Consider the following 13072-nt stretch of genomic DNA (forward strand, 5'->3'; position numbering starts at 1 on the left):
CTAAACTGAGCACTAAATAATATTAATAACAACTTTCTTTCATATGCTCCTCCAAACTCCCCGAATACTTTGTGTCATGGACTCTAAGCATCTTTCATAATTATTGTATACTCTTTGAAATCCTTGACTAAGCCCATTTTACAAATCTAGACATGAAGGCTGAGACTAGTTAAGAAATTTGCCTGTATTATAGAGCTAAGAATAAACAGAAACAAAATTCAAAATCCAACCGTTGGACTTTTCTGAATCTCTTCTTGTGCTTATAGCTACGCTGCCTCACATACATTTTTGTGCTAATCTTTTTCCTCTATACTAGACAAGGGTATCTTGTCATCTTTGTATATTCCAAATCCAGTGAATTTTTAACTTTTATTTTTCCTTACTACTCAAGGTGAAATACATTCCCAGCCTAACCTTTCCACCAGTAGTGCCTTACTCAGGCCATCATCAACACAATGATCCTGCTAAGCATATCCTTCCCTCTATGCCTATTTAAGAATCCCTACCCAAAAGGTCTGATTCAGAACAGAAACAAACTACTGTTAAACAACTGTTACCACCTATATTAGTTCAGCAGCAGAACTAAACCATTTTGGTCGCATAATAAATGAAGACTAAAGTCCAGATACCATGTACATTCAAAACTGAAGGGCTTAACAACCTAATCAAGCAATGAGAAATGCAGAACAAGCTCCTAAAAAATAAACAAGTGAGCAATTATAATTGTTCAATCAATCAATAAGTATTCACTGATCTGTGTGCTAGAAGTTATAAAAATTACAGAAGACTACCGAGGCATAAAGTCTATCTCTAAGAATTATATATAGAGAATGAGGAAACAAAAAACTAAAGAAAATAAGCAAGTTAAAACAAGTGCTGAGGAGATAAAGGAAATAAAGATTAAAGTTGATTTAAAAAAATGGCTTAAGTATCACTAAATCTTGAAAAAACCAACCAGGTGAGTATGGCAGGGAAAGATAACGCTCAATAACATTATCAACCCCAATCCATATAGACCAGAAATGGCTGTAGAGACATACTTTAATGTTTTACTTTTCCCTAATCCTTAGTTTCTCACTTATTCAGGACTATACATGCTGAACTCCACTTAGCAAAATTGCACATACTCTTTATATAAAATTAATTGAATCACACTACATGAAAGGCAACAGATATAACTACAAAACAAGACCTAGTAATCTTATTTATAACCTTCTTAAATAGTTCTCCCTTCATAATACTACCAGCTAATGAATGGCATCAGAACTATTTATGTAAAAGTACATATCATGTATTTACATATCACAATGAAATCTCAACTTTCACAAAATGAATTTTGTGGTAAAACAAAAGATTTACTGATGATTTGCCTCCTCCATGAAGCCAATCACCAATCCAGAGTCTCATTAACATTTAGGCATATTTGCAGTGAATGAAAATAAAAATATGTTTCTTTCTGCTGGTGGTTATAATGCCTGCCTTTATTGAAACTCCCTTCCCTCACCTTCTATATATAACTGGGACTAATTTCTGCTGGAGACTTTAATTGTTCTTGAATTCCCAAAGTACTCTCTTAATTTAGGCCCTCATCATATTTCACCTGCACTACTATAAAACAACTATCTGATTTCCCTTGTCTTTCCCTCACAATCCTCAATCCACGTTCTATACTGCCTCCACCTTTCCCCTGAAAATTTTCTAAGTCAAATATGATCTTGTGAGTCCCCCTTAAAGAGTGCAATACTTCCTCAACTGTATCTCCTTCTTAGTTGTGAAATGTACACTGATATCTTAAGCGGTCAGAGAAATGCTGTACTAAAAGAATTTGATTTAACTTAATTGAGCTTCAATTTGCAAAATATAGACCAAAAACTGAAGAAAAATCTATTAAGATTTCCAATGTGCTCAAGGATTATCCTATCAGACGTGGTCTTCAGCAGTGGTTTTCAAACTGTGATATACTTTAAAATCTTCTGTTAAGTTTGTTAAAAAGAGACATGTCCAAGCTTCACCTCATATCCAGTGATTCTGAATATTATCTAGGAATTGGGTCTAGGCATATGCATTTCTCATAATCTCCACAATGATTCCAATGCATACCTAAATCTGAGAGCCCAAGCAGAAGCCCTCCTTGCTCCCTAAGAAATCTAATAAACTTATTAGTAGGTCTCCTAACTTTTCAAGTTGTTTCATACCTCTCATCAGCCTAGGGAGCACCTGTTTAGATATAAATATTCAGTTATCCATTTTAACAAGCTTTTACTCAACCTCTCTCCCCCCATTCTCTCCTTTAATCCCCTAAACCTGTATAAAAATAGTTTCCATATATTTACACACAGTCTTAATCCACACAACTACCCATGAGATAGTATCTTTGTTTTACACATGAGAAAACCAAATCTAGGATAGGAAGCTTAAGAAACTTATCCAAAGTGACCCCCAGTTTGAACCCATATTTGCTATTACAAAGCCAAGACATTTTCTATTGTGAAAAGTAGCCTCTTACACATCACTCTGAAGCACTGACTTATTTATCAGTTTACACGTTTCCCTTTTTAGACCTAGTAAGCTCCCTGAGGACAAGTTTCAGCCCTTCTAGATTTTGACCTCAACATTTAATCAATGCATGTTTGTTGAATGAAAGAAGATATGAAGCTCCTTCAGAGCTAAGACTGTAACTGCTTCTGTTTCATTTCTTGAATTCTTAAATAGAGCTCTGAGTACTCTTCTGCCTAACACATTTGGTCTGACCTGTAAATCTTACTGCTGGATTTATTATGAGACAATGTATTTCGGTAATGTTTTAAAAGACAAAAAAAACCCTGCATAATCAGCAAAGGGAGAAAAAGATTATTTCAAAAATTAAAATATCACTCTTAACTCTCTATTAACTAGGGACTTCAATTTTTGAAATTAGTGTATGCAACGACTTATCCCACAGAAGCAGGCAACTGACACAGTGTGGTTTTTAAATGACAGAAATGCAAAAGGTAAAGTTAATTAATAAAAGATGGCGTAAAGAAATTAAGCACTGAATACTGACAGCCTATTCAGCAATCCACTTACACTAACCAACGTGCAACATCATTTTTCCCTATCACAGTATTTTTCCCCATCTGCCATTTTTTGAAACCAGTAAAACTATAGGTAAGCACAGGACAATTACTATACTTGTGTATAAATGTAATGTTCTTTCTGCGTAAAGTTAATGTGTGTGGTATGTAGAACACAGTATGACTACTTCCTTTTTGATACAGGTTACACAGCTAATCTACTAAACCAACAACTGAATTTTTTTTTCATTGGAGGTAACTAACATTCAAAGTGCTGGAGATTTTCCTAAACTGAACATATGCAAACATTAGTGGTGCTTTAAGAATCTTGTATTTTAATTAGTTTTTGGTGAAAAAGGCAAAGTGGTTATTCCTTTAACACCACTTTTGGAAATAAATCGGTAACAAGAAAAAAAAAAAAACACCCTTCTAAAACAACATGATGTAGTGGAAAGTACCATGGGATAGGACGAGGCATGAGGAGTCCCGGTTTTCTGGTTCTGGTTACATCGTTAAACTGTTGTATGACTTGGGCTCACTGGATCAGTTTTCTCATTTGTTGAAAAAAGTGTGTGAATGGGGAGGGGCTTAAAGTTGTTAACCAAAATTCTCGTTTTGAGCCACTCCTCTCGTTTCATCCTTCTAATCACGAAACTCAATGTTCTCTAAGGTCTAAGTTCCGAAATTTGAAACACATCTGAAATTGAATGGAACGATTCAATCTCCAACCGGATGGCACAAGATACAAAGGGTGGACTCCTACGACGTTAACAATTAATCCAAGAACTTTCCAGAAATTGTCTAACCCTAACTTCGTAAAGAAGCAGGTGAAATCTGGTTTGGCATACCTAACATTAAAGGAGTTATAAAATGGTATTGCTTTGTTGAAATTTCCGTGTTTTCTGGATTCCAGTGGCACGTACTCTGCAGGTGCTAGCAAACAAAGTGGAGAGAAAGAGACCCAGCCAGGATTTCAACAAACCACACTTCAACCCAGCACCGCAGTATGATTCCGACAAGGCCTATACCACAGAGCAGAACCTCCCCACCCCCAGAAGTGCCAGCAGCCAATGTAACGAATGCTTCCGTCAACAACACACATTCCCCTTCCCACAGCAGAACTGCTCGCTCCCAACCGGCCATCTGGGGTTGGAATTGGCCGCACAGCACCAAACTAAGAATCATTCTCGGCCCCAAAAACCAAGAACTACCAGAGATTGAGGTTTCCCTGCGCATGGCTGCGGGGAAAGCAGCACCCCCTCCCACCAATGGGGGAAAAAATCAGTGGGAAGGAAAGTAGAAACCAGGCCTAGACAAGGTTGCTGGAGAAATCAATCTTGTTTCTCTTTAACGAAGAGCAGTAACAATTTTTTTATCCTCTCTAATCTGAAGAGAGCCCAGGCTCTTGCACTCGACTTCATTCCCTCCTGGAATCCTAATGGGAGAGTGAAAACCACCTTCCTTCCCCGACCTATCCACTCCTCAAACCTGGCATTGTTAAGGAAGGTACCCCCAGATCCAGCAGGAGGAGGTGACGCGAGAGCTAGAGCAAGGGCCCAGATTCTGGGACCAAGCGACTCTTACAAGAAAATCCCCTTGCGGCCTGAGAGTAAAGTTTTAACCAGCAGCCAGGGCGCGGACCGAGGCCCGGCCAGGCTGGAGGACAGGCCTGCGGAGGTGACACTCCCTTGTTCCCCAAAGCTCGGGGAGGCGGCGCCCGACCGCCACAGCCCGCACCCAGGGAGCAGGGCGAGGGCGCCGACGAGGGGCCGGGGCTGGCGGGAGGCCTGGCCGACAAGCGGGACCCTCCCCGCGCCGCTCCCGCCTCCTTCCCTACTCCCACTTCCCGGCCCCCAAGTCTGGGCCCGTGAGGTAATGTCACGGGTGGCGACGCGGTTCTTATCCACTGACCACACATTTCTTGCCGAGGAAAGTGAAGAGGGACTCGTTCTCCTGCGGGGTGAGCAGCAGGGACCCCACGTTGGTGACCCTCCGCGGCGGCGGCGGCTGCTGCTGGACGGAGCTCATGGTTTCGCCGGCAGGGTTGGGAGTCCAGGGCCGTCTCCTCCCGCGAGTGGGCGAGAGCTCGTTACCCCTCTCGGTGACAGGGGCGGGGAGAAGCGGAGTCAGAGGCGCCACATCTCGCAGCTCCTCCGGAGCGCGGAGGAGGAGGAGGTCGAGGGTCGCAGGCGCCGACGGCGAGCCACCTTCGGGCCGCGCTGAGAAAGGGAAGCTCCCAGCTCCCGCCCGGCCAGGATAGGGCCGGATGGTCGTTGTCCTCGCACTCCAGCGACTGCGCTAAACTCCCAACTCCTCCCCCAACCCTCCCGCAGCGGCGGCGGCGGCGGCCGCACAATCCAACATGGCAGCGGGGACGGGCGAGACCACAGGACGGAGGGCGCGGGGGAGCGCACCGGAAACGCGCGGCCGGGGCCCGGGAGGAACCCCCCCCACTCGGCGGCGGGCCTCGCCGCGCCGGCCCGAAGCCACGCCCCCTTCCGGCCGAGGCGCGGACCGCGCGGAGCTAAGTGGAATTCCGGTTGGCTCGGGGCGCAGGCTTTCAACTTCGTCCTCTGGCTTCTGGCGTCTCGGCTCGTCGGTTGGGTACCCAGACCCAGCTACTGCTGCTTGAAGAAAAGATGGGTGGGGAGACTCCTCGCCGTCGCTGCGCCGCCGGCTTTCCTTGGGCGGACGCACACCTTTGCGAAGCGTCAGTGAGGACCCAGGGCCTGTCCTTGAAATAGCGCTCATTTCTCAGGCGCGGCAGCGTGACGCTCGCTCTGCGGGTTCGAGAGGCCTGCGATCTGAAGACTGAAAACTGGGGAAGAGGTGCTTTCCCCTATGCTCCTCGCGGGCTTCACTAGGAGCCGCAGGTGCCTGGGATTTTCTCAAACTTTGTCCAAACTTCAACTGTGGGAGTGGAGGAACAAACAGGCCTCTCCCAGAATTGTGAAAGAGATCGCCCTGATGGATGTAACAAAAACAAATGCACTTGACTTCCACCGCCTCCCTGGCGTGTCACGTGGGCTTAATGTATGTGTCATATTTAAATTCAAAGTATTTTCTTTTAAGGGCCCTGGACACATTTTTTTCCCCCTGTATCGTGAATTGGAAAATAGCCCAGGATATTAAAAGTTACCTAAGATAACCCCCTTTGTTCTGTAAGTACTAAACGGCTTAAAATGAAATTTTGGAATCGAGACAATGATGCAGACTGCAGTGAGCTATCAAATATGCATGTCACTGTTCACATTAAACATTTTTGTTGCATAAATTCATGTCTGGTAATTGCTTAATTCCAATAAACAAAAAAGTTACATGTTAAACAAGACATCTATAACAGTTACACTTTGGTAAAACTGTTGGATGTTAACATCTCTGATAGCGCCAATAGAAATCTCTGATGTACTAACCAGACTGATAAACCATTATCATGCACTTTGAAAATAATTATAAAGTATTAAAATTAAAGCTGTCCTTAATGAAATAGGCTGAGCAACAATAAATTTACAAAGGAAAATAAGATTGGATAGCCTTGGGAGGTCTCACATAAAATATGGAGATTTCAAAGTTAAACTTGATTAATAATGTTAGGGTAAAAAGTGAATTAAAGCAACAGGACTATTTATAACATAATTAGATTTAGAAAGCATTAGTAGAAATGGAAGCCTGGAGTTGCTTCTGAATTACAGATCTAACAAAGCTAGAGCTAAATCAGTTTGTCTTTTATCAAAACTGCAACCCCTGTAAGTTGAAAGCACAGTGACAAGAGAAAGCATTACAAATTCTTGAGAAATAGTAGAAATTAAAGCTCTTCTTTTCAAACCTGTGAGCAAGTATAGTGCCAGAAGTTTAAGATTCAGATAGACCCAAGTTGTAGTTCTTGTTATGAATCTTATAACCCAGTGGACTTTGGACAGATTACTTCTCTGCGTCTCAGTTTCCTCATCTGTAAAATGAAAATAATTTCTGTTTCATACAAGTATAGTCTAAATAGGGATAATTACACCTACTTCGAAGTTGTAAAATACAAAATTACAACTAGATAGGAGGTGTAAGTTCTAGTGTTCTGTAGCACTGTAGGATGACTGTAGTTAACAATACTATATAGTTTCAAATAGCTGGAAGGATATTGCATGTTCCCAAAACAAAGACATAATGTTTCTGAGATGATAGATATGCTAATTACCCTGATCTAATCACTATACGTTATATGTATTGCAACATCACTGTGTACCCCCATAAATATGTGCAGTTATTGTCTATTAAAATTTTTTTAAACTAAAATTATAAGACATTAAAAAAAGATATCACATGTAAAGTACCTGATACATAATGATTACTCAAGTATTAGTTGTCGGCCACTGACAGTCCTTGCCTATGGTCTGTTCTGCTTTCCCTGAGCTAAGGGATCAAGACTTAATATATGTATTCTTACCTTTGTTTTAAGTCTGACTCTTCAAAAACTGTACTTCAAATTTACAATTGTACATAATTTTTTAAAAATATAGTGAAGAACTTGATAGCAGAATTTCTGATTAGGCCATATATTATGCCAAATAAGTTACAGATATCCCAGTATGCCAAAATAAAACTTTTTAAAACTGTAAATCCAGAGATAGAATCCTATTAGCTTCTAATTAATAAAAACTGAAAGATTAGCAAATTTTATGTTAGAAATACCAGCTTTTAGAACTTGTAGACCACCAAACTATTTTGAAGACAGGAAAGAGTAGTGGGAGAGGGCTGTGGGGGAAAAAAAAAGGTCATGTGATGATAGGTGAATGGACAGTAGCTGCCTTGAAGAATCTATCTCATTCTGAGAATCACTGAGTTCCGATCATTTCACAACCTCTTACTAGCCTAGACTATCTATTGTTTTATTGATTTTCTTTTCTTTCAGGAAATTTTATGACTTATCTAAATGCAATTTTTCTTTTACTATTTGCCCTTGTTCTGTTTTCTTTAGACTTGGAGATGGAAAATTATGACCACAGTAGACTTTTTTCCTCAGGTCCAACCTTTCTTTAATTTTCTCAGAATTTTTAATATAATCCTTTGTCCACAAAATTGCAATTTAAGTTCTTGTCTTCTACCCTCTATTGTTATTTTTGTTTTTCTCTGGGCTTTTTCCAGCTCTTGATGTGGAAAATGTAAGCATGAACATTTCACTGGAAATATGACTTCCTTACTCATTTAAGCCTGTGAACAAGCAGTATTTGGGGATTCCCCCCTTACCATACATAAAGGATTCTATTTTTCCATACTCATCCTGAAACCAAGCAGTACTAGCTGTTTTTGTTTCAAAGTTTTAGCAAGTCCTTTCTTTCATTTTTGATAGCATATCCGCTGTTTGGCAGAACACAAGACATCTTTTCTGTCTGTTTTCTTTGGCAAGTTATTTCCTTATCTCAAATTCTTTTTACCCAGTTTGAGAGATTGGATTTTATCCAGGACATAAGCATTCTGTTTCCCTTCAACAGAGTATCTTGAAGTTTGTAAGCTCAGTTAAGAAGACTAGGGATTTTATCTTAATATACATATAAAATGCATATGCTAGAAATACCAGCTTTTAGAACTTGTAGACCACCAAACTATTTTGAAGACAGGAAAGAGTAGTGGGAGAGGGCTGTGGGGAAAAAAAAAAAAAAAAAAAAAAAAAGCTTTATTAAGGTGTATATGAATATAACCAAAAAAAAAAAAGGCAATTCATACATTTCATTTCTTCCATTTGACTTTCCTTACCTCAACTAGAATCTAATCTAGTACTTCATTTTCTTCTTTCTTTCTTTGGTATGATCTTTTAAGGTAAAGCCCTCATTTCAACAGAAAACATTAGGGTAGCTCATTATGGAAATGAGGGCATATTTTCAGATACATTCCTGCTGTTATCCTTATGGGTACTTTGCAAGCTTCTCTTGTTATGGTTCTTTATTTCTTCACAAATGTCTTTGTTTATGTACTGTTACAAGTCCTCTGAAACACCCTATTCCCCTTGCTAATGTTAATAATTTAAAATGTAGTGACACCCTTTACTGTGGGAGAATATAATGGTGGCTGAATGCACACGGCATTCAGCAGCCATTGTAGGCATAATTGCTGCTTGGCTATGGCAGAACTGATTTATAGAGACAGAACAACAGCAAATCTGAATATTGCAAATCTGGATTTGCAGACCAAGTGCAGGGACAATGAATGCTACTTCTCCCATTCAACCTCCACAAATGTCATGTGTTTAAAATGTTCATCTTGTAAAATATCTCTGCACATCTTTATGTAAATATTGCATATAGCAATGCTTACAAGAATTTGTTCTAGTACATGTTATCCCAAGTTAAATGTTAATTGTTTTCTTTTTCATCAACTGAAATCTGAAAAGTAAGCTAGCACACCATTTTTTTTTTCTGCCTCTCGTTTTTAAATTCATTTTAACTACAAACCTCTTTGGGGCTTTCTTTTTTAGGAATAAACAGTTTATTTACAAATCATTCTGATTTCTTATTGAAGTTACTGGAAAATTGAACACTTATTCATGCTACAAAATTACCAGTGATAGTTACTACCATTATATGACCTAGTCTCCAAATACCTAGTACTTACCTGTAATCAAGAAATGATTTGAAGAGCTAAGTATGTTATAGTTCCCAGGATGCTGCTTACTGGTTTTCTGGCTGCTCTTTAACTTTAATGAATATTCACTGGCTTATTATTATTCCAAATGAGACAGGAACAACATTGATTCCTTTATTGTAATGTGCTCAAGGTCAATCTACGTTATAAATGAGTAGGCAGGTTGGATACTTCGGAAAATTTGAAGATGCCACATGTCCCCATTACCACATTGACATTATTGGGGTCAAGGATATGGTCTCTGCTACCACATAATGTTTTTAAAATCAATTATTTTTATGCAAATGATAAATGCACATAATTTAAAAAATCAAATAGTAGTACAAAACTTAAAACAGCATAAAACAGAAGTTACATTCTTGTACCCTTTAACTTTATTGGATTTTCCCCCCTCAATAATTTGCTTAAATTTTCTTTCTTTTATTTCGTCTATATTAGCAACTATAAAGACCTTCCTCATATTATTTTCCACATAATCAAGTGTATCAGGAATCTTAGACTCACTAATTTAAATCAGAGACCTGTCTCCCAAAGCCATCCATCATCCCATGTTAATCTGTACTGTTGCAACATGGCTATTGTCTGGAATTTTATTGAGTTACTATCCTGGGATTTCCCTTTATCTTTCTGTGTTAGACCCTCTGTTTCTTGGAATCTATGTCATCCATCTTGATGTACTCCCTTGTTTTGATAGTGTATATCCTTTAGTGGCTTCCTAAGAAAAAGTGAATAGGTAGTAAAATTTTGAGACCTTGCATATCTGATAGTTTTATTCTAATCTCACCCTTGATTAGTTTAACAAGGTAGAAAATTTCAGGTTGAATACCAGTTTTCTTCAGAATTTGAAGGTGTTATTTTATTGATTTCGAACTTTCAACATTGCTGTCGAAATCTGAAGTTATTCTGATTCTGATCTTTTGTATGTGACTCTTTATGCCTCTAAAGGTTTTTAGAATCTTCTGTTTGTTTATGGAATTCTGAAAGTTGATGATGTACCATAGTGGAATACTTTTATATTTATTGTACTGGGTATTCCAAAGGCCCTTTTTTATCTAAAAACTCATGTACTTTAGTGCTGGAAACTCTTCTTTTGTTATTTTCATATTTTTCTTCCCCTTAATTTTTTTTCTTTTCTCTTTCTGTAATGCCTGTTGGTCAAATGTCAGATTTCCGTACTCACTCTATACAATTAGGAACTATACCCAAGTTTCATTGTGGAACTACTCCAGTGAGTCCTTGACTGTTGTCATCTCTGGGCAGAGATACTATAAATTTACTGCTAACATTGGGAATTGGAAACTAGAATCTCTTCTGAGATTCTAAAAGCGAGGTGTTTCTGCTGCCACCCTTGCTGCCCTATGCCACATGCTTCTTCACTTTATGTGTTTTCAAATCATAGTTGCCCATGGGTGTGTCTGATTAGGGAAAGGTCACATACCTGTACCCTAGCTGCAAAAGACCTGTACATTTCAGGCTCAATGTTAAGGATCTGCAGATTCATAAGGTCAGAAATTCCATGAACACAGAAAAGGTATTCAAAAGGTACTCAGCAGCTAGTGAATTCAACTGGGGACAGTTGAAACTTCAGGACATTTGATGACTGGGGAGAGGGACTTTGTTTAAAAAAAAGCAATAATATGAAATATTAATGCTTTCCAATTTTATCAAGATGATAGCATTTTTGTGTACTGAATTACATGCATACTACATATATAATAAAATTGTAAAACTCTGTATCTAGGAAGTAAGCAGTATTTATTTACTTTTGCCTCCATACAAAGCCTTTAATAAGAACTAACATTGTTTTTTCCCCCACATTAACTAGGTTGTTTGTCCTTAGAAAGTTGGTAATGGTTGAATGGGTTAGTACTATATGTTCATACACGTTGATGTCATTTATCTATAAATAGTTATTTAGCTGATTCATTAAAGAAAATTGAAGTAAGTCATTTTGATATAATAAATTGTCAAAGTCAGTGATATACAGGCTTTTCATTTGTAAATTATAATTACTTTTAAAATGTTTGTCTCCTACATTAGCCTCAAAGCTCTCTAAGAGCTGGTATCATGTCTTATTCATCTTTGTATCTTTTTACTCTTAACATTGAACCTATGCATTATTCAACGTGTATTTGTTGATCAAACGACCACCTTTGATTCAAATAAAAATATATGAATTTTTTTATCAGGTACAAAGAATCTGAGATCAAATAAAGAGAAACTACAGTCTTGCCCAAACTCTTCCACACAGTACTAAGCATGTGGTATTCTGAGAGCACCTGGAGAGAAAACAGGATACATAAGAAATTGCACACAACCTAATGAGAGCAGGAGCAGGGCTTGTGACAACAGCAATAGAAAGGAATGACCTCCACTTGATATGACCCAGCAACCTAATTCAAGTACAAAGGATAAAGTGATTTTTTTTTTTTCCTCCTGAGTGAGCTCAGGTGTCGAGGGGCCTAGTCTGAGAAAAGAAATGTGTGTCATATTTTAGGAATTTTGGGGAATAATAGTTTTTCGCATGATGTGATTGCAAAAACAGTAAGTCAAGGCTTGACTTGGTCTTAGAAAGCAACTCTGGAAGCATATGGAAGCAAGCTCAGTATCCAAGAGCTTTGGAAACTGAAGTGAAAATGACCAGGACAAAAAGTAGGCAGGCATCCCAATGGACTAGGGGAGACTGACCAGCAGTTCTCATAGCAGTATTAGCATCATCTGGGAACGTGTTAGAAATGCACATTCTCAGGCCCCACTCTCAGGCTCCACTGAACCTGAAACTCTGGGGATAGGACTCATCAGTCTATGTTTTAACAAGCCCTCCTGGTGATTCCAATAAGTAGACCTTCAAGACGACTTCCAGGGGATGAAATTTACCACCCCCACCAGCCACCTTCCACCCTTTCCCAAGCATATAAGGCTTATGGCATTACACAAACTATGTTTGAATCATATTCTTTTGAGGGGACGGAACTGGTAATGAACCACTTGGATTTATTCTCGTCAGTTTAAGACCTAGATAGGATAGAGTCTGTAGGTAGAATGTCTTCATTGTTCACATCTGACAAAACAGCCGCAAGGGCAAGCAGATATTTATTTATCACCCATAGTTTTTCTAATCTGAGTTCTGATAGTAACTAGCCATGTAATCTTAGTAAAATCACTCAACTTCAGCACGCTTCTCCTTACTCATTTGTAAAATGAAACGAATGACTTAACGATTGCTAAGGTCCTTTTCAGCTCAAAATTATATAATCAATCCCATGTTTTTTGGATTTAAAAAAAAATCTTGCATTTTAAAAAGCAATGGGTAAAAGGCAGTGCATAGGGGAATATAAACAATTTCATGTTTTTTCACTATTACAAATCCTTTTTTGGTGGTATGAAAA

At 38.9% G+C, this 13072-nt stretch overlaps 1 protein-coding gene across 1 annotated transcript in view; it reads right to left on the reverse strand.

The window, feature by feature from the left end:
* The window catches only part of WASL (WASP like actin nucleation promoting factor), a 66404-nt gene extending 61068 nt beyond the window's left edge, over positions 1-5336 (reverse strand). Inside the window, 1 exon segment of the mRNA NM_001266797.1 lies at positions 4965-5336. Coding sequence (NP_001253726.1) covers positions 4965-5081 — 117 coding nt within the window. The 5' untranslated portion in view covers positions 5082-5336.
* Between the last annotated feature and the right edge of the window lie 7736 nt (positions 5337-13072).

This window comes from Macaca mulatta, chromosome 3 (genome assembly GCF_049350105.2).
Source record: "Macaca mulatta isolate MMU2019108-1 chromosome 3, T2T-MMU8v2.0, whole genome shotgun sequence".
NCBI classification, from domain to species: Eukaryota; Metazoa; Chordata; class Mammalia; order Primates; family Cercopithecidae; genus Macaca; species Macaca mulatta.